This window comes from Salmo salar, chromosome ssa09, assembly GCF_905237065.1.
Source record: "Salmo salar chromosome ssa09, Ssal_v3.1, whole genome shotgun sequence".
NCBI classification, from domain to species: domain Eukaryota; kingdom Metazoa; phylum Chordata; class Actinopteri; order Salmoniformes; family Salmonidae; genus Salmo; species Salmo salar.
Window position 1 is genome coordinate 39,590,996 of NC_059450.1, and position 18,978 is coordinate 39,609,973.

The following is an 18,978-nucleotide window of genomic DNA, read 5'->3' on the forward strand; positions in this document are numbered from 1 at the left end:
AAACGGACAAAAGTAGTCACTGTGCTGTTTGGTATCCTTGTGTGCACCACACTGAACATGGACCAGAGAAAGCAAAGGAGAGATTTGAGGAGATCAGAAAGAAAATAATAGACAAGCATGGTAAAGGTAAAGGCTACAAGACCATCTCTCGCTTGATGTTCCTGTGACAACAGTTGCAAATATTATTAAGAAGTTTAAGGTCCATGGAACTGTAGCCAACCTCCCTGGGCGCGGTCGCAAGAGGAAAATCGACCTCAGATTGAACAGAAGGATTATGAGAATGGTAGAAAATAAACCAAGGATAACAGCCAAAGAGATACAAGCTGAACTCCAAGGTGAAGGTACGTCAGTTTCTGATCGCACCATCCATCGCTTTTTGAGCGAAAGTGGGCTCCATGGAAGAAGACCCAGGAGGACTTCACTTTTGGAATTAAAAAAAAACACATCAAAAAGCCAGACTGGAATTTGCTAAAATGCATATTGACAAGACAATCTTTCTGGGGAATGTACTTTGGACAGACAGATGAGTCAAAACTGGAGCTTTTCAGCATCAGCTCTATGTTCACAGATGAAATCCCTGCGAGGGATAAAAATAATAAATAAATAAAATATAACACACATCACGACAAGAGAGACAACACAACACTACATAAAGAGAGATCTAAGACAACGTCATAGCATGGCAGCAACACAAAACATGGTACAAACATTATTGGGCACAGACAACAGCGCAAAGCAGCCACAACTGTCAGTAAGAGTCCACCCACACAGACAGCGTGGTGAAGAAGGCACAGCAGTGCCTCTTCAACCTCAGGAGGCTGAAGAAATTCGGCTTGTCACCAAAAACACTCAAACTATTACAGATGCACAATTGAGAGCATCCTGTCGGGCTGTATCACCGCCTGGTACGGCAGCTGCTCCGCCCACCACCGTAAGGCTATCCAGAGGGTAGTGAGGTCTGCACAACACATCACCGGAGGCCAACTACCTGCCCTCCATGACACCTACACCATCCGATGTCACAGGAAGGCCAAAAAGATCATCTAGGACAACAACCACCCGAGCCACTGCCTGTTCACCCCGCTATCATCCAGAAGGCGAGGTCAGTACAGGTGCATCAAAGCTGGGAGAGAGACTGAAAAACAGCTTCTATCTCAAGGCCATCAGACTGTTAAACAGCTTTCACTAACATTGAGTGGCTGCTGCCAACATACTGACTCATCTCTAGCCACTTTAATAATGAAAAATTGGATGTAATAAATGTATCACTAGCCACTTTAAACAATGCCACTTTATATAATGTTTACATCCCCTGTGCTGCCATCCTGTCAGAAGGTAACAGATCATTTTATTACAATGGTTAAGATGATTTTCATTGTGTTCCATGGTGTTATTTGCCCCCTAGTGGAGCTTTCTGGTACTTAGACTGTACGCAAGCAGGAAGTAAAGAATTCGTTCTGCACGCATAGAAGCAGCTAAAAACAATGCTACGGTGCAGGTCTTCCAGTGTAGCTATTTCTTGTCACGCTTCAGCCTCGGAAAATATTTGTTTGTAAGTTGGATTCAAGCATTTAGCTAGTGATGATAATCTTGTTATTGATAGAGTTGCTTACATATCAATGTTGGTTGGTTGTATTTACTCACACAAATTGCAATGCTTTTCATGCATGCCGTCAGCTGTATTACTTTGCTCGTGCGTCATGCAAACGAATTGTAAAACATACAATACTGAAGTTTTGTTACTGTTTCTAGTGTAATATGCTTTGTTATTCTACAGAGATGGTTGTACATTATTAGAGTAATGAAAGGAGTTAGCCAATTACCATATGAGTAACAATTGGCGACATGGTTTGGCGTCATGCCAGATGCAATGGTACCTCGGCACGTGTTTTGTATTTTCATGGAACTTCAACTTGAAAGGTATAATGTACAGCTACAGTATGTCGATTTGAATTGAATACTCAAGTACACTGCTCAAAACAATAAAGGGAACACTTAAACAACACAATGTAACTCCAAGTCAATAAAACTCTCCACTTAGGAAGCAACACTGATTGACAATACATTTCACATGCTGTTGTGCAAATGGAATAGACAACAGGTGGAAATTATAGGCAATTAGCAAGACACCCCCAATAAAGGAGTGGTTCGGCAGGTGGTGACCACAGACCACTTCTCAGTTCTTATGCTTCCTGGCTGATGTTTTGGTCACTTTTGAATGCTGGCGGTGCTTTCACTCTAGTGGTAGCATGAGACGGAGTCTACAACCCACACAAGTGGCTCAGGTAGTGCAGATCATCCAGGATGGCACATCAATGCGAGCTGTGGCAAGAAGGTTTGCTGTGTCTGTCAGCGTAGTGTCCAGAGCATGGAGGTGCAACCAGGAGACAGGCCAGTACATCAGGAGACGTGGAGGAGGCCGTAGGAGGGAAACAACCCAGCAGCAGGACCGCTACCTCCGCCTTTGTGCAAGGAGGAGCACTGCCAGAGCCCTGCAACATGACCTCCAGCAGGCCACAAATGTGCATGTGTCTGCTCAAACGGTCAGAAACAGACTCCATGAGGGTGGTATGAGGGCCCGACGTCCACAGGTGGGGGTTGTGCTTACAGCCCAACACCATGCAGGACGTTTGGCATTGCCAGAGAACACCAAGATTGGCAAATTAGCCACTGGTGCCCTGTGCTCTTCACAGATGAAAGCAGGTTCACACTGAGCACATGTGACAGACGTGACAGAGTCTGGAGACGCCGTGGAGAACGTTCTGCTGCCTGCAACATCCTCCAGCATGACCGGTTTGGTGGTGGGTCAGTCATGGTGTGGGGTGGCATTTCTTTGGGGGGCCGCACAGCCCTCCATGTGCTCGCCAGAGGTAGCCTGACTGCCATTAGGTACCGAGATGAGATCCTCAGACCCCTTGTGAGACCATATGCTGGTGCGGTTGGCCCTGGGTTCCTCCTAATGCAAGACAATGCTAGACCTCATGTGGCTGGAGTGTGTCAGCAGTTCCTGCAAGAGGATGGCATTGATGCTATGGACTGGCCCGCCCGTTCCCCAGACCTGAATCCAATTGAGCACATCTTGGACATCATGTCTCGCTCCATCCACCAACGCCACGTTGCACCACAGACTGTCCAAGAGTTGGCGGATGCTTTAGTCCAGGTCTGGGAGGAGATCCCTCAGGAGACCATCCGCCACCTCATTAGGAGCATGCCCAGGCGTTGTAGGGAGGTCATACAGGCACGTGGAGGCCACACACACTACTGAGCCTCATTTTGACTTGTTTTAAGGACATTACATCAAAGTTGGATCAGCCTGTAGTGTGGTTTTCCACTTTAATTTTGAGTGTGACTCCAAATCCAGACCTCCATGGGTTGATACATTGGATTTCCATTGATTATTTTTGTGTGATTTTGTTGTCAGCACATTCAACTATGTAAAGAAAAAATTATTTAGTAAGATTATTTCATTCATTCAGATCTAGGATGTGTTATTTTAGTGTTCCCTTTATTTTTTTGAGCAGTATATATTCTTTTCTGTATTTTGCAGTTTCACAACATAAACGTTTTCAATATTGATTCAAGAAAAGTTACGCCTTGGGAGTTTTATTGAAGACTTAGTTGTTAGCTATCTGTCTAGTTTTGCATGGGAACGCAATTCAAGGGCAGAATATCCCCTACATTACTCATCTCATATGTCTATACTGTAGTCTATACCATCTACTGCAGCTTGACTATGCCGTTCGGCCATCGCTCATCCATATATTTATATGTACATATTCTTATTCATTCCTTTACACTTGTGTGTATAAGGTAGTTGTTGTGAAATTGTTAGATTACTTGTTAGATATTACTGCATGGTCAGAACTAGAAGCACAAGCATTTCGCTACACTCGCATTAACATCTAACCATGTGTATGTGACCAATAAAATTTGATTTGATTGTCCATGATTGAGACTTTGAATGAAGAGATGGAGATAAAACTGTCTAGTTTGAGTGTTTGTTGCAGCTCGTTCCAGTCGCTAGCTGCAGCGAACTGAAAAGAGGAGCGACCCAGGGATGTGTGTGCTTTGGGGACCTTTAACAGAATGTGACTGTCAGAACGGGTGTTGTATGTGGAGGATGAGGGCTGCAGGAAATATCTCAGATAGGGGGAAGTGAGGACTAAGAGGGTTTAGCTAGCGAGCCAGCTAACTAGCGATTAGCATTAACACGTTTTATTTTAGCCACAACATGCTAAGACACTAAGATACACAAACTAATATTGTAACTATAGAACGCTTGTGGATTTATATTAAGAAGCAAAGTGGAAAGCAGCATCGTTGTCACCAACATCTTGTTGTTTCTGACCATGCAGAGAAAGTGAACAGCAAGTGGTCGTGACTCCGGAGGCGGAGGGAGAAAAATGACTAGCAAGTAGCAAACAGAGTAAACTATAAAAATAGATGTTACACGTGGCGTATCACATTTAACAAACCATACATTGAAATACCATTATAGAAGGTAAAGTTAAAAACTAAGCGGTATACAGTAAAATACAGTGTACCGCCCAGCCCTAACACACACACACACACCTGTAGATTGTCGCAGGTCTCCTGGCTGTATGTGATCCTCTGTATCTCAGTGGGGGAGGTGAGGTACAGAGCCTGGCCCAGGTTGGAGAAGCAGAAGGTCCGGGCTATCCTCATGTCTGTCAGTGGAAGGTAGTTCACATCCAGGAGTGGTCTGAGACTGGGTAGACTGGGAGAGGGGGGAGAGAGAGACTAACAGTATGAATGAAGTAGGCACTGTGTTGTATACCACAGACTGGGCCTTTCAGAGTACCTACAGTACCACAGACTGGGCCTTTCAGAGTACCTACAGTACCACAGACTGGGCCTTTCAGAGTACCTACAGTACCACAGACTGGGCCTTTCAGAGTACCTACAGTACCACAGACTGGGCCTTTCAGAGTACCTCAGAGTCATGATGTGTCCATTAGCACAGAAGCAGGCGAGGCAGAGTCCAGCAGCCATCTGCACCACGTCAGCTCTCAGCACGAAGGAGCTCTCTGTGATGTTGTGTTTGAAGAAGCAGGACTGGGAGGGCAGGCCCACCACCTTGGCCTGTTTCTCTGAGCACACTACAGCATACTGGCTGTCCTGACCCTCCTGGGTGGGGGGTGGGGAGGCCGGCCTGCGCCTCCTCGTCTTCTCCTCGTCTGGAGCGTTGGGCTCGGACCACGGCTCGTAGGAAGGGGGTAGGACCGCCCCAAGGGAGTCCAGGAAGGCCATAGTCAGGATACCTCCTTTTAGTCTGATCAGAGTACCTGGAGAACATAGAAATAGACATGGTAGACATCTTGCTTCATTATAAACATTTATAAGGCCTTATACTGGGTCTTTCTCTCATTAATAATATATCGTTTGCTGACAACCTTCAGTTAACATGCAGACCACTAGTGCTACCAGAACCACTGCTTTAATGCAAAGAAACGAATACATATTTGGAACATTTGTGAGAGTATGTGTCGCCGCAAATTATTCCTTCCAGATTCAGCCACCACAGTCAAGGTGGTGGTAATGCTTCTGCTGTCACAGAGATGGTTCAGTGAACCGGCTAACCTTGACCGAGACCTGAAAAGTTGAATGGGCTCCACTGTGTCATTTATTGTATTAATGTACCATGGCTTCCCTATGGGCCCTGGTCAAAAGTAGTACACTACATAGGGTTCAATTTGGGACGCAAACCTAGCTCATATCAGCAATCACACTTACCACAGGAAGAGACTCCGACAGGTTGCTGCAGCCTCTGGTCCCCTGTAGGTGGCAGGCTGAGGGAGAGGACCAGGACAGTGCCCTGGGTAGTACCCAACCACAGGCTGGGGCTGGGGCTGCTGTCTGTCTTCCTGGGGAAACTCTCACTGAAGTGGAAGGAGGAGATAGCTTCGCGGGACTCCCGCTCTATACTGGTCACACTGGAACTCCTCGAGCGGCTGAACGAACTGTCCTTGGCATCTGGATGGTGAGGATGGTATAGAGAGAGGACAAATAAAGAGAGAGGAGAAGTGAGGGATAATATGAAAGTGGATGCTTTGATATAGTTGGAATAGGAAAGGAAAATAGGAGTGGTTAATAACCCAACGGAAGGTTAGACCTGTGTACTTTCATGTAGAAGCTCAAATTCAGCAGAAGTCCTGTATTGTCAAGTTAGTTATGCAGAGGTATATCCAAGCTAGAGAAAAAAACATCCCATTTCTTCACAATGCACCCAAGGAGCAGCACATGAAACACCCATCTTAAGAACTACAGTAGCACCAAATAAAGGTCATTCCAGAAGAACCACATGGTGTTTCATCATTGAGAGATCACATGAGATCTGGTGTTAATTTAGTTTTCAAAACGACAAATAAGTTCAGCACCTAATTCACCTACAGTAGGACCATGGGCAGTTGGCCAAAGAAGAAGGTGTGTTCTCAATGTGAAACATCTAGAAAAAGCCATACCTTCATTATGCAGTATGTAACTTAAGGAGACAGGAGGGGGCAATACTTTACAACATGTTTAGCAGTTTGAATAGCATGGCAAACAAAACAAGGGAAAGGGAGATACCTAGTCAGTTGTACAACTGAATGCATTCAACTGAAATGTGTCTTCCGCATTTAACCCAACCCCTCTGAATCAGAGAGGTGTGGAGGCTGGAACCAACAAGTCTGTCTGTCAGTCAGTCAGTCAGGGAGTCAGGGAGTTAGTGTCAAAGGTCAAATCAGGGAACAGGAGGCGCCTACAGCAGTGGTGGAGGTTAGTACCATAACCAGTTATCCCACTCCAGCCCATTTCAAATGGCAACCTATTCCCTATATAGTGTACTACTTTTGAGCAGAGCCCAATGTGGGCCCTGGTCAATTGTAGAACACTATATAGGGAATAGAGTGCCATTTCAGACACAGACTACAAGACTGCTCCACTCACTGACGTCAGGGACCGAGAGAGTCCTATGAACGTAGAGAAGGCTCCTGGACTCCATGCCCTCCTTCATACAACAAAAGCACCTCTTATATGGGAGAGAGCGCTGCTGTCGCACCCTCTCCTCTGCTCATAGAGAGGACGAGGCCAAACAGAGAGTACGTGTCTCAGTTTACAAGATAACAGAATTTGAATTTTACACATTCAGTGACACGTCTTTCTTACAGGTTAGGCTACAATTAGCCTGGTGGAACCAGCCTGATCGTGAGATAGCACACAATTATGATGCACAATGGAGAACGCAGCTATTAGGCTGGTTCCACCAGGCTAGGGCTACACTCTCACAAACAAACATTGAAACTGTAAGGAGAGTTTGGTTTAATTAGGAAGTGGGAATAGAACAGCACCTGAAAGGTAAAAGGGCTACTACGGAATGTAATCAACACAAAGTTATAAGGGCTTACCCAGGCCTGTCTTTTGCTCTGTAGGTGAGCTAATTTTCTTTGACATCTTGGCTGCAAGGAAAATAAATACAAATAAATAAATAAAATAAAACATGCCTTCTTTACAAATGAATACTTTGGAATCAAGCAAAATGAATGTCAAATACAATGATCTCCGTTAAAATGCTACTTGTTTTGATCACTTTCAGAAATTTGTGTCATCCGTCATTCATTGGCAAAAAGTTTGAGACTGTAGAATTAGAATGTAGAATTAGCATTAGAATGTAGAATTAGCATTAGAATGTAGAATTAGCATTGAGACTCAGAGGCAGCCGGTCATTGAGTGCATCACGCACGCACCACGCACAAAGCAAGAGGTTGACAAGAAAAAGAGATTAATTATTGGTTATTTTTTCAAAAAATTACTGGGGAGGAGTGGGAGGGAAAATCATTAAAGTGAATAATCAAGCATCAAAGCCCTGTAATAAAAATATATTTTTTTGTTGGTCAAACCGAATCTTGCGTTATTCTACTGATGAACATTCCCAATACCTCAATTTGTTAGAAATTAGTTAAGAGATTAATGATCAGAGTTACTATACATTTGAACCAGTGAAAACATGCACCACTTTTAGATGAGTGATTAAAAAAAAAAAATGGTTTTAGTGATCTTTATTTGACATTATATTCCCTCTAGAGAGAACAGGTTCAACAGTGATTTTACTTTAGTGCAAAAAAAGCATAATACATTTGGTCCTAAGAGATACAAATGGATCTATCAATCAGCAACCTGGGGCGGCAGTGTAGCCTAGTGGTTAGATCGTTGGACTAGTAACCGAAAGGTTGCAAGTTCAAATCCCCGAGCTGACAAGGTACAAATCTGTCATTCTGCCCCTGAACAAGGCAGTTAACCCACTGTTCCTAGCCCATCATTAAAAATAAGAATTTGTTATTATCTGACTTGCCTAAAGGTAAAAAAAACAAAAAAACCTTGTGATTGACAAAAATAACCCACAGATTGAGTACGTTCCTTCTCCATCACCTTCATTAGCACATGATACATACTCTTGTTTAGAAACCCAGTGAGGTCGGCCATCTTGGATTAGGGCATAGCCTTGGTTAGAAGCCCAGTGAAGTCGGTAAGAGACCATGTTGGATTAGGACACAGCCTTGTTTAGAAACCCAGTGAGGTCGGCCATGTTGGATTAGGGCATAGCCTTGGTTAGAAGCCCAGTGAAGTCGGTGAGAGAGAGAAAGCAGTAGAGTTTATAACACTAGGATCATACACTACCAAAGTCATTGGAAACCGTCTTGGAAAAGCGCCTGCTTTTGGACTTCACTGCAAATGTGTTTTAAAAAGACAAAGGCAAATGTAAAATTACATTGCATTTCCGACGGCCAGAACGTTTGGGAAGAATGAAGCTCTGTAGATGTTTTTGATTTATCAATGTAATACAGTACCCATTTCTATAAACCTTTTCTGTTTGTGTTCATCGTCTGAATTGGTGGGTGTCGTTGAGCCTGGTGACAACAACACTTCAGTGGACATCAACTCATTCAACACTCCTTGATACTGAAAAGCAGCTAAATGGATAAACATGTATATCGAACATGTCCTTTTTGTACTTTCTCAAGAAAAAGATAGATTGCGTTTTGTATTATGCAGTAATGGAGAATTAAATGTTACCTGACGTTGGTGATTTGTTGCTTTTCTCCTCTGAAACATTGTTTCCATCGCTGTGATCACTGAGAGCTGTGGAGAACAGACATGTCTTAGACCAATGTGATATTATCACAGAGATGTGGAACAGACACGAAACAAACAGTGAGAGGCAGATTGAAGAGAAAGAAAGAGAAGACAATAAACATTGTGATAAACATGAGATGACTTACGGGAGTTAGAAGAATGATAGGTCTTTTTCATAGACGTATAAAATATAGAAAGGCGGGACATGCAAGACGTCACAGGCGGAATGTCTGTCTTTACAAGGCCATAGAGAGAGATCAACAGTAGAAAATAGGTGAGACAAAACAATAATAGTGAATCAGAAGAATAGAAAAAAGCAAAGGAACACTGAGGCTAGAAACTGCATTCACTCCAATAGTACTGCAGATCAGTATGTATGGGTTTAAAAACAATACCACCGTTTTTGAGACTAATTAATTAAACATTAAACAAATTAATTCACCCATTTTTACGGTAAATCAAATTGCGACAAGATGACTGGATTTGTGAGTGAATTGAAATTGTAGGCTTAGTTATCCACATTTGAGTCAAGGCATGACTGAAGAGCACTATTGAACCCAGTCCTGCTGAGCCCCTGGAGGCTCACTAAGCCAAGGATGACATGAATGACCACAATGAGAAATATGAGTGGTAGGATGGCAAGATAAAGAAAGAGCATAAGAGGAAGTATGGCAAGACAGAGAGAGATAGCATGTATGGTGACAGAAATGACATGGCAGTCAGAAGCAACAACAAGAATGAAGCCCTACTCTAATGTGTTTGTGTACAGTGCTCCAAAATGTACATTGACTTTGAACCAGCTGAAGCAAAAAGCAGGGCACTCCAAACACGGCACAGACAGAACACGGCACAGACAGAACACGGCACAGACAGAACACGGCACAGACAGAACACGGCACAGACAGAACACGGCACAGACAGAACACGGCACAGACAGAACACGGGACACAGACAGAACACGGCACAGACAGAATACGGGACACAGACAGAACACGGCACAGACAGAACACGGGACACAGACAGAACACGGGACACAGACAGAACACGGCACAGACAGAACACGGCACAGACAGAACACGGCACAGACAGAACACGGCACAGACAGAACACGGGACACAGACAGAACACGGGACACAGACAGAACACGGCACAGACAGAACACGGCACAGACAGAACACGGCACAGACAGAACACGGCACAGACAGAACACGGCACAGACAGAATACGGGACACAGACAGAACACGGCACAGACAGAACACGGCACAGACAGAACACGGCACAGACAGAACACGGCACAGACAGAACACGGCACAGACAGAACACGGGCACAGACAGAACACGGCACAGACAGAACACGGCACAGACAGAACACGGGCACAGACAGAACACGGCACAGACAGAACACGGCACAGACAGAACACGGCACAGACAGAACACGGCACAGACAGAACACGGCACAGACAGAACACGGCACAGACAGAATACGGCACAGACAGAACACGGCACAGACAGAACACGGCACAGACAGAACACGGCACAGACAGAACACGGCACAGACAGAATACGGGACACAGACAGAACACGGCACAGACAGAACACGGGACACAGACAGAACACGGCACAGACAGAATACGGCACAGACAGAATACGGCACAGACAGAATACGGGACACAGACAGAACACGGCACAGACAGAACACGGCACAGACAGAATACGGGACACAGACAGAATACGGGACACAGACAGAACACGGCACAGACAGAACACGGCACAGACAGAACACGGCACAGACAGAACACGGCACAGACAGAACACGGCACAGACAGAACACGGCACACAGACAGAACACGGCACAGACAGAACACGGGGCACAGACAGAATACGGCACAGACAGAACACGGGACACAGACAGAACACGGGACACAGACAGAACACGGGGCACAGACAGAATACGGCACAGACAGAACACGGGACACAGACAGAACACGGGACACAGACAGAACACGGCACAGACAGAACACGGCACACAGACAGAACACGGGACACAGACAGAACACGGGACACAGACAGAACACGGCACAGACAGAACACGGGACACAGACAGAACACGGCACAGACAGAACACGGCACAGACAGAACACGGCACAGACAGAATACGGCACAGACAGAACACGGGACACAGACAGAACACGGCACAGACAGAACACGGCACAGACAGAACACGGCACAGACAGAACACGGCACACAGACAGAACACGGCACACAGACAGAACACGGCACAGACAGAACACGGGACACAGACAGAACACGGCACAGACAGAACACGGGACACAGACAGAACACGGCACAGACAGAACACGGCACAGACAGAACACGGCACAGACAGAACACGGCACAGACAGAACACGGCACAGACAGAACACGGCACAGACAGAACACGGCACAGACAGAATACGGCACAGACAGAACACGGGACACAGACAGAACACGGCACAGACAGAACACGGCACACAGACAGAACACGGGCACAGACAGAACACGGCACAGACAGAACACGGGACACAGACAGAACACGGGACACAGACAGAACACGGGACACAGACAGAACACGGGACACAGACAGAACACGGCACAGACAGAACACGGCACAGACAGAACACGGCACAGACAGAATACGGCACAGACAGAACACGGGACACAGACAGAACACGGCACAGACAGAACACGGCACAGACAGAACACGGCACAGACAGAACACGGGACACAGACAGAACACGGCAGACAGAACACGGCACAGACAGAACACGGGACACAGACAGAACACGGCAGACAGAACACGGACACAGACAGAATACGGGACACAGACAGAACACGGCAGACAGAACACGGCACAGACAGAGCCCAGTCATGATGAGGATGTTTCTCTATGGCTTCCACAGTCCCACTGAACAGATGGACAGTCCACCAGCGATGCCCCCGTTGAGAGAAAAATGCTACTGCGGGGGGTGGGGCACTCATGGGTGTGAAGCCAAACTGTCTGCCAAGCATGTGAGGTAGGCTTGGGTGGTATACTGTATATAGAGTATACCGGGGGAATTTTGAAAAAAGTTTCCAATAAGTTTTAATATTTGTAGCTACTTTTTAAGTTAATACGGGCAGTCAACTTGTGCAATACCTTAGGAGATAAAGCAGACTGTTCTTCATTACACCTAGGAGATTATTTTGCATTATGAAGTTTACTGTAGTTCCCCAGAACAGTTGAGCCAGTCACGTGTTTGTTTATAAATTGCCCAATGGAGAAAGCAGAAGCGGCTGAGTCCATAGCATTCTATATCTATCAGCAACTCTGTTGTGAGGTCATGTACACTTGTATGCAAATCACTACTAAATGTTTGCTATCAAATATCTTATAATGGCTTTCAGCCAGAAGTCAAAGAGCTCTGAATGAGTTCTGTACAGCTGCCATTTTTTCCCTGTGCTTCCTACTGGCCTTATTCTTCCTTCTCTATTCTTCTCCCCTCTGCTCCATGTACACATGCTGCTCTTCCTTCAGCAAAGCATGCATCACGTTTGTTCATTTGCACCGTTTATCTCGTTCACTTTCGCTTGTAAATGTCTACACTCAATGAAAATGACATTTGGTAGTGCTACTAGCTATGCTTGTATAACTTTATGAGCTGGATTTGCCTGTCTTTAAAATGAGTTTGCTTGTTTTCGCTCGTTAGCATTTATGCGATTTCGCTATTAGTTTGTGCTAATTTTGTCAGCATTCTGGTAATAGAGGACCAATGGGCTTTTGCGTTTTTAATCACCCCCTTGTGTGCTATGTCGATAATACTGTAAATCCCGAGATGAGAGAAGGACTGTATGACGACATGAAAATCTGGTTACCACCCAAGCCTAGAATGAGGCCTGCTCCTCTAGCTAGCTTACTGGCTTTAATAGGTCAGGCATACACTGGACCATAGAGATCTACATTATATACAGTAGTTGTGTTCTCATTCTATACTCTGGACTATCAATACCTTTCAGTCCACACTACAACTCACTTGACAACACACTACTACACTAATCACTTTCATGATACTATTAGGTAGGGGTTCTAGGGAAAATACTTCAGTTGTTTTCCCCTGCTACTGCATTTTAAAAAACACAAGGAAGATATTGTGGTCTTTTTGACACTACATTCTGTGTGAACATACTTCCTTTAATTCGGGGAACATAGCTACATGCCTTAGCCTACTCAACTGAACATTAAGATGTGAAAGCGTGCAGGGAGCCCTTCACCTCCAGATGGCTGTCGTGTCTTGCGAGGCGACCGAGGCTGTCTCTGGTAGGGGTCTGAGGGACTGTACAGTTCTGACGTGCTCATGTTCAGGAGGAGGCTCTTCTGAAGGTAGTCCACGACGGCCAGACCGCTGCTGTTGCCAAACACCACCCTGTGGGAAGAAAAGAGAAGGTTAATCATTTTTACTGAACTCGGGTCACCTGCAGTTTTAGAAACAACACAAACTGTTTTTAGACCTACATGCAACCAATAAAGCCTTCGATGCAGTTACAGCAGGGCCTAAACTTAACACCCGCCACCTGCCAAATGCAGGTAGATTTTGGCATTTGTGGGTAAGATGTCTATTTCACCAGCCATGTTGCCTTGTGGTCAGGGCTCCACAGTGCGAGCATTTCATGAGCATTTGTTCATTTAAAAAAAAAAAGTCATGTATGATCACATTTATAGTAAAATAAATGCTGCAGTAGCTGTTTTCAAATTATTTCTGCCGTTTTGTTTCATAGCTGATAAATTCATTGCACAAAGTCAAAAAACTACAAATCCTATATAGCCTAATTCCACCTCCCCCTGCAACACTGCCTGGCTGGGGGACGTGTATGGAGCGAGATCGCTGACAAAAAGGTTGAACGTATGTTTCCTTAGGATCGTAAAAAAATCCATAAGTAAATTGTTAGGATTGTAAGAAAAGCCATGTGTGAAACACTAAACGTAAACGTTAAATTAGATTTGTAAACACACTTTACTTCTCCCTTCACTTGGTTACAGATCTTTTTTATACGTACAAACTTTTGTCAGTAATGTGGCATCTGCAAAGGACATAAACCGAACGTAGCTTGTCTATCAAGCAACTCTAACCCAGACGTTAGAGTTGCTTTGCAGCTTCAGGTTTCATTTCCAAAATAAAAGTCTAGAGCTTGTTTTAGAAATGCATTCAATAACGACGTTATACCAGTAGATGGCGTAGTATGGGCTTGGGCCTTCAGCAAATGACTTGTGTGAGAATGATAAAGACACAGAAGAGCCTTGTCTAGAATAACCGCCTGAGCTGAAAAATAGAAAGTAAATATGATTTAGGCTGGGCCTATTCCACTATCTAAATAGACCATGCTGTTGTGTGTTATTTAATGGCCATATCATTTCATCATTCATTTTTAGAGCCGTGTGGGGCTACTGTGGTGATCATGTAACCTAATGAATCACACTTTTCCCAGTATTTGGGAGCACGGACCGTAGGCCTTATATTAGGCCTTTTGACTGTTGTACTAGTGAATTCCACTCTGTATGGAGGCTAGTTATAGCCATTTACGTTGCACAACCCCATCACACAGAAGCTATATCCATATCAATAAATGACACAAAACTACATATTGGTTAAGTCTTGGCTATAACCTGTCCTGAGCAAACTAGCCAAGGGGTCCCAATGGTCAAGACTATCTATAGACTATTCAAGGAGCGGCAGGTAGCCTAGTGGTTAGAGCATTGGACTAGTAACCGAAAGGTTGCGAGATTGAATCGCCGAGCTGACAAGGTAAAAATCTATTGTTCTGCCTCTGAACAAGGCAGTTAACCCACTGTTCCTAGGCCGTCATTGAAAATAAGAATTTTGTTCTTAACTGACTTGCCTAGTTAAATAAAAGGTAAATAAAATCCCTATCAGCCACTGCACATGCTTCAACTATTTTGTTTAAAATTTATTTAGAGGCTATATTTAGAGGCCTGTGAGCTGGGGTCTCTTTTTAAGAGGAGCCCTAAAATAAAAACTGTTACAAAACACAAATAGAGTTCTGAAATTATTCCACAAGACACCAGTACCCAAAATGATATCCTAATTGCAATGCTCCTGAGTGGCACAGCGGTCTAAGGCACTGCATCTCAGTGCTTGAGGCGTTACTACAAACACCCTGGTTCGAATCCAGGCTGTATCACAACTGACCGTGATCGGGAGTCCCATAGGGCTGCGCACAATTGGCCCAGCATCGTCCGGGTTTGGCCAGTGTAGGAATTTATTGTTAACTGACTTGCCTAGTTAAATTCTTTATTTAACTAGGCAAGTCAGTTAAGAACAAATTCTTATTTACAATGACGGCCTACCGGGGAACTGTGGATTAACTGCCTTGTTCAGGGGCAGAACGACAGATTTTTACCTTGTCATTTTGGGGATTCGATACAACAACCTTTCGGTTACTGGCCCAACACTCTAACCACGAGACTAGCCTAGTACAAAAAAAAAAATGAAAGCCCTATTTTTTATTTGGATAGGCCTAAATTAAACATTGAATTATGAAAGTGATAGGCTAAAGAACTTAAGAATTTAGATCCATTTTGAATACACACACTGTAAGCAAAATAATAAGACTGTTCTGTTCTCTTTGATGTAGTTCTTATTGCAACTCAGACTAATTACTGAATGGGTGACATACTGAAGATTGAATGAAATGTTCAAATATGTTGGAATGACGAGTTGCACACATCATGCATGCTAGGCACTTTATTTGGCTAGTAGGCAAATAGTCCTGGAGACTACCTAAGACCACTGCAACAGAGTTATTGTAAAGTGTGGGAGTAACCTTATGCTAGACTTAGCCTACGTTTAACCTCTTGTTCATTTCAAAGTCCATATGTTCATGACCCTGTTCATATAAATCATGTCAAATTATTTTACATTCATATTAACCTCTCCTACAGAATATGAACGATTTTGAGTGATGAAATAAATATCAAAATAGTCTATATAAAATATGTTGAGTGGCGATGACTCCAGTGGTCATAAATAATTAATAGATTCACCAAACAGCTATTATTATGATTCATTATTCCTGTTAGATTCTACTGGTTATGATTCATTATTCCTGTTAGATTCTACTGGTTATGATTCATTATTCCTGTTAGATTCTACTGGTTATGATTCATTATTCCTGTTAGATACTACTGGTTATGATTCATTATTCCTGTTAGATTCTACTGGTTATGATTCATTATTCCTGTTAGATTCTACTGGTTATGATTCATTATTCCTGTTAGATTCTACTGGTTATGATTCATTATTCCTGTTAGATCCTACCGGTTATGATTGCAGGCTGACTCCAGAGAATGGGATGGTGCAATATTGAGTCATATTTTGATAAGGTGCATGCATGAGGATGTCCACGTCACCCAGAGATATGCCCATGCTGTAGAGATACAACTAGCAGATTGAAACTTCACTGTAGGCATAATTCAGCTGGTGTTATCTAGACTTGCGCTGGTAAACAAACCCATTACATTAGCTACAGTGAGGGGAAAAAGTATTTGATCCCCTGATGATTTTGTACGTTTGCCCACTTACAAAGAAATGGTCAGTCTATAATTTTAATGGTAGGTTTATTTGAACAGTGAGAGACAGAATAACAACAACAAAATCCAGAAAAACCCTTGTTGGCAATCACAGAGGTCAGACGTTTCTTGTAGTTGGCCACCAGGTTTGCACACATCTCAGGAGGGATTTTGTCCCACTCCTCTTTGCAGATCTTCTCCAAGTCATTAAGGTTTCGAGGCTGACGTTTGGCAACTCGAACCTTCAGCTCCCTCCCCAGATTTTCTATGGGATTAAGGTCTGGAGACTGGCTAGGCCACTCCAGGACCTTAATGTGCTTCTTCGTGAGCCACTCCTTTGTTGCCTTGGCCGTGTGTTTTGGGTCATTGTCATGCTGGAATACCCATCCACGACCCATTTTCAATACCCTGGCTGAGGGAAGGAGGTTCTCACCCAAGATTTGACGGTACATGGCCCCGTCCATCGTCCCTTTGATGCGGTGAAGTTGTCCTGTTCCCTTAGCAGAAAAACACCCTGAAAGCATAATGTTTCCACCTCCATGTTTGACGGTGGGGATGGTGTTCTTGGGGTCATAGGCAGCATTCCTCCTCCTCCAAACACGGCGAGTTGAGTTGATGCCAAAGAGCTCCATTTTGGTCTCATCTGACCACAACACTTTCACCCAGTTGTCCTCTGAATCATTCAGATGTTCATTGGCAAACTTCAGACGGGCATGTATATGTGCTTTCTTGAGCAGGGGGATCTTGCGGGCGCTGCAGGATTTCAGTTCTCCACAGCGTAGAGTGTTACCAATTGTTTTCTTGGTGACTATGGTCCCAGCTGCCTTGAGATCATTGACAAGATCCTCCCGTGTAGTTCTGGGCTGATTCCTCACCGTTCTCATGATCATTGCAACTCCATGAGGTGAGATCTTGCATGGAGCCCCAGGCCGAGGGAGATTGACAGTACTTCTGTGTTTCTTCCATTTGCGAATAATTGCACCAACTGTTGTCACCTTCTCACCAAGCTGCTTGGCGATGGTCTTGTAGCCCATTCCAGCCTTGTGTAGGTCTACAATCTTGTCCCTGACATCCTTGGAGAGCTCTTTGGTCTTGGCCATGGTGGAGAGTTTGGAATCTGATTGATTGATTGCTTCTGTGGACAGGTGTCTTTTATACAGCTAACAAACTGAGATTAGGAGCACTCCCTTTAAGAGTGTGCTCCTAATCTCAGCTCGTTACCTGTATAAAAGACACCTGGGAGCCAGAAATCTTTCTGATTGAGAGGGGGTCAAATACTTATTTCCCTCATCAATTTATAACATTTTTGACATGCGTTTTTCTAGATTTTGTTGTTGTTATTCTGTCTCTCACTGTTCAAATAAACCTACCATTAAAATTATAGACTGATCCTTTCTTTGTAAGTGGGCAAATGTACAAAATCATCAGGGGATCAAATACTTTTCCCCCCTCACTGTACCTAAATGTAAAGTAAACTCAACTGAGGAGTACGAGAGAATGGAGACTTTTAACTTGAAAACTTGCAAGATGCCTCTTTCCGGTTTCCCTTACTTCTACACAGGCCGGTTGTGTACGTTTTTTTGTTTGTTGGTGAGGTAAAACTTCCAAAACTCTGAAAGGTATTATTGTACGTCAGAATTGCAACACTAGATTTGTTCAAGTCTAAAATGTTCATCCGTAATTGTAACATGGTGTTTGTATGTTCACAGATTCAATTTCACGTTTACGTTTCACGCATGGCTTTTCTTACGATCCTAACAACTTCTGTATGGATTTTCTTACTATCCTATCCCAACCTTTTGGCATGCATCTCGCTCCATAGCTGTGGCAAGTGAAGAGCTGAGTGAAAGATTCATTTAGAAGCAGGCATAAAAGTTGGTCTAATTTACTTGAAACAAAAGTCTACTGAAGTGAGACTTTGTCCTTGTGTTTCTTGGCTAGTTACATTGTTTTGTTCACAAGCTAGGTCGTATTTATATGTTTGAGGTTCAACTGCTAGGGAAGAGAAGACAACGCCTCTATTAGTCAGACTCAATCTCACAGGCACAAACATGACTGGAGTCGCGCTACCGCGGTAAACTCACGCCCTTAAAGGGGCAGGTGAACATTTTTGTCTCACCTGTGATATTTTGGTTAATAAAAATGTAATTAAGCAATATACCACATTACTTCATACTAGTAATACATGTATTGTTTTAGAAACATTACAAAGCATGCTCATCCTTTTTTTGTGTGTTTTGTTGGT

At 44.0% G+C, this 18,978-nt stretch overlaps 1 protein-coding gene across 6 annotated transcripts in view; it reads right to left on the reverse strand.

Annotated features, from left to right (window-relative positions):
- The window catches only part of LOC106611318 (syntaxin binding protein 5b (tomosyn)), a 49,490-nt gene that overhangs the window by 2,207 nt on the left and 28,305 nt on the right, over positions 1-18,978 (reverse strand). Inside the window, exons 18-26 of one of the 6 annotated variants that reach the window (XM_014211374.2) lie at positions 13,421-13,572; positions 9,073-9,138; positions 8,847-8,906; positions 8,677-8,724; positions 7,407-7,457; positions 6,949-7,068; positions 5,755-5,994; positions 4,955-5,306; positions 4,573-4,738 (exon numbers count right to left, since the gene is read on the reverse strand). In XM_014211374.2, the coding sequence (XP_014066849.2) occupies positions 4,573-4,738; positions 4,955-5,306; positions 5,755-5,994; positions 6,949-7,068; positions 7,407-7,457; positions 8,677-8,724; positions 8,847-8,906; positions 9,073-9,138; positions 13,421-13,572 (1,255 nt within the window). Of the gene's footprint in view, positions 1-4,571; positions 4,856-4,954; positions 5,307-5,754; positions 5,995-6,948; positions 7,069-7,406; positions 7,458-8,676; positions 8,725-8,846; positions 8,907-9,072; positions 9,139-13,420; positions 13,573-18,978 lie in introns of those variants that run through there. The other 5 variants (XM_045723666.1, XM_014211376.2, XM_014211375.2 and 2 more) reach the window with 5 other exon arrangements.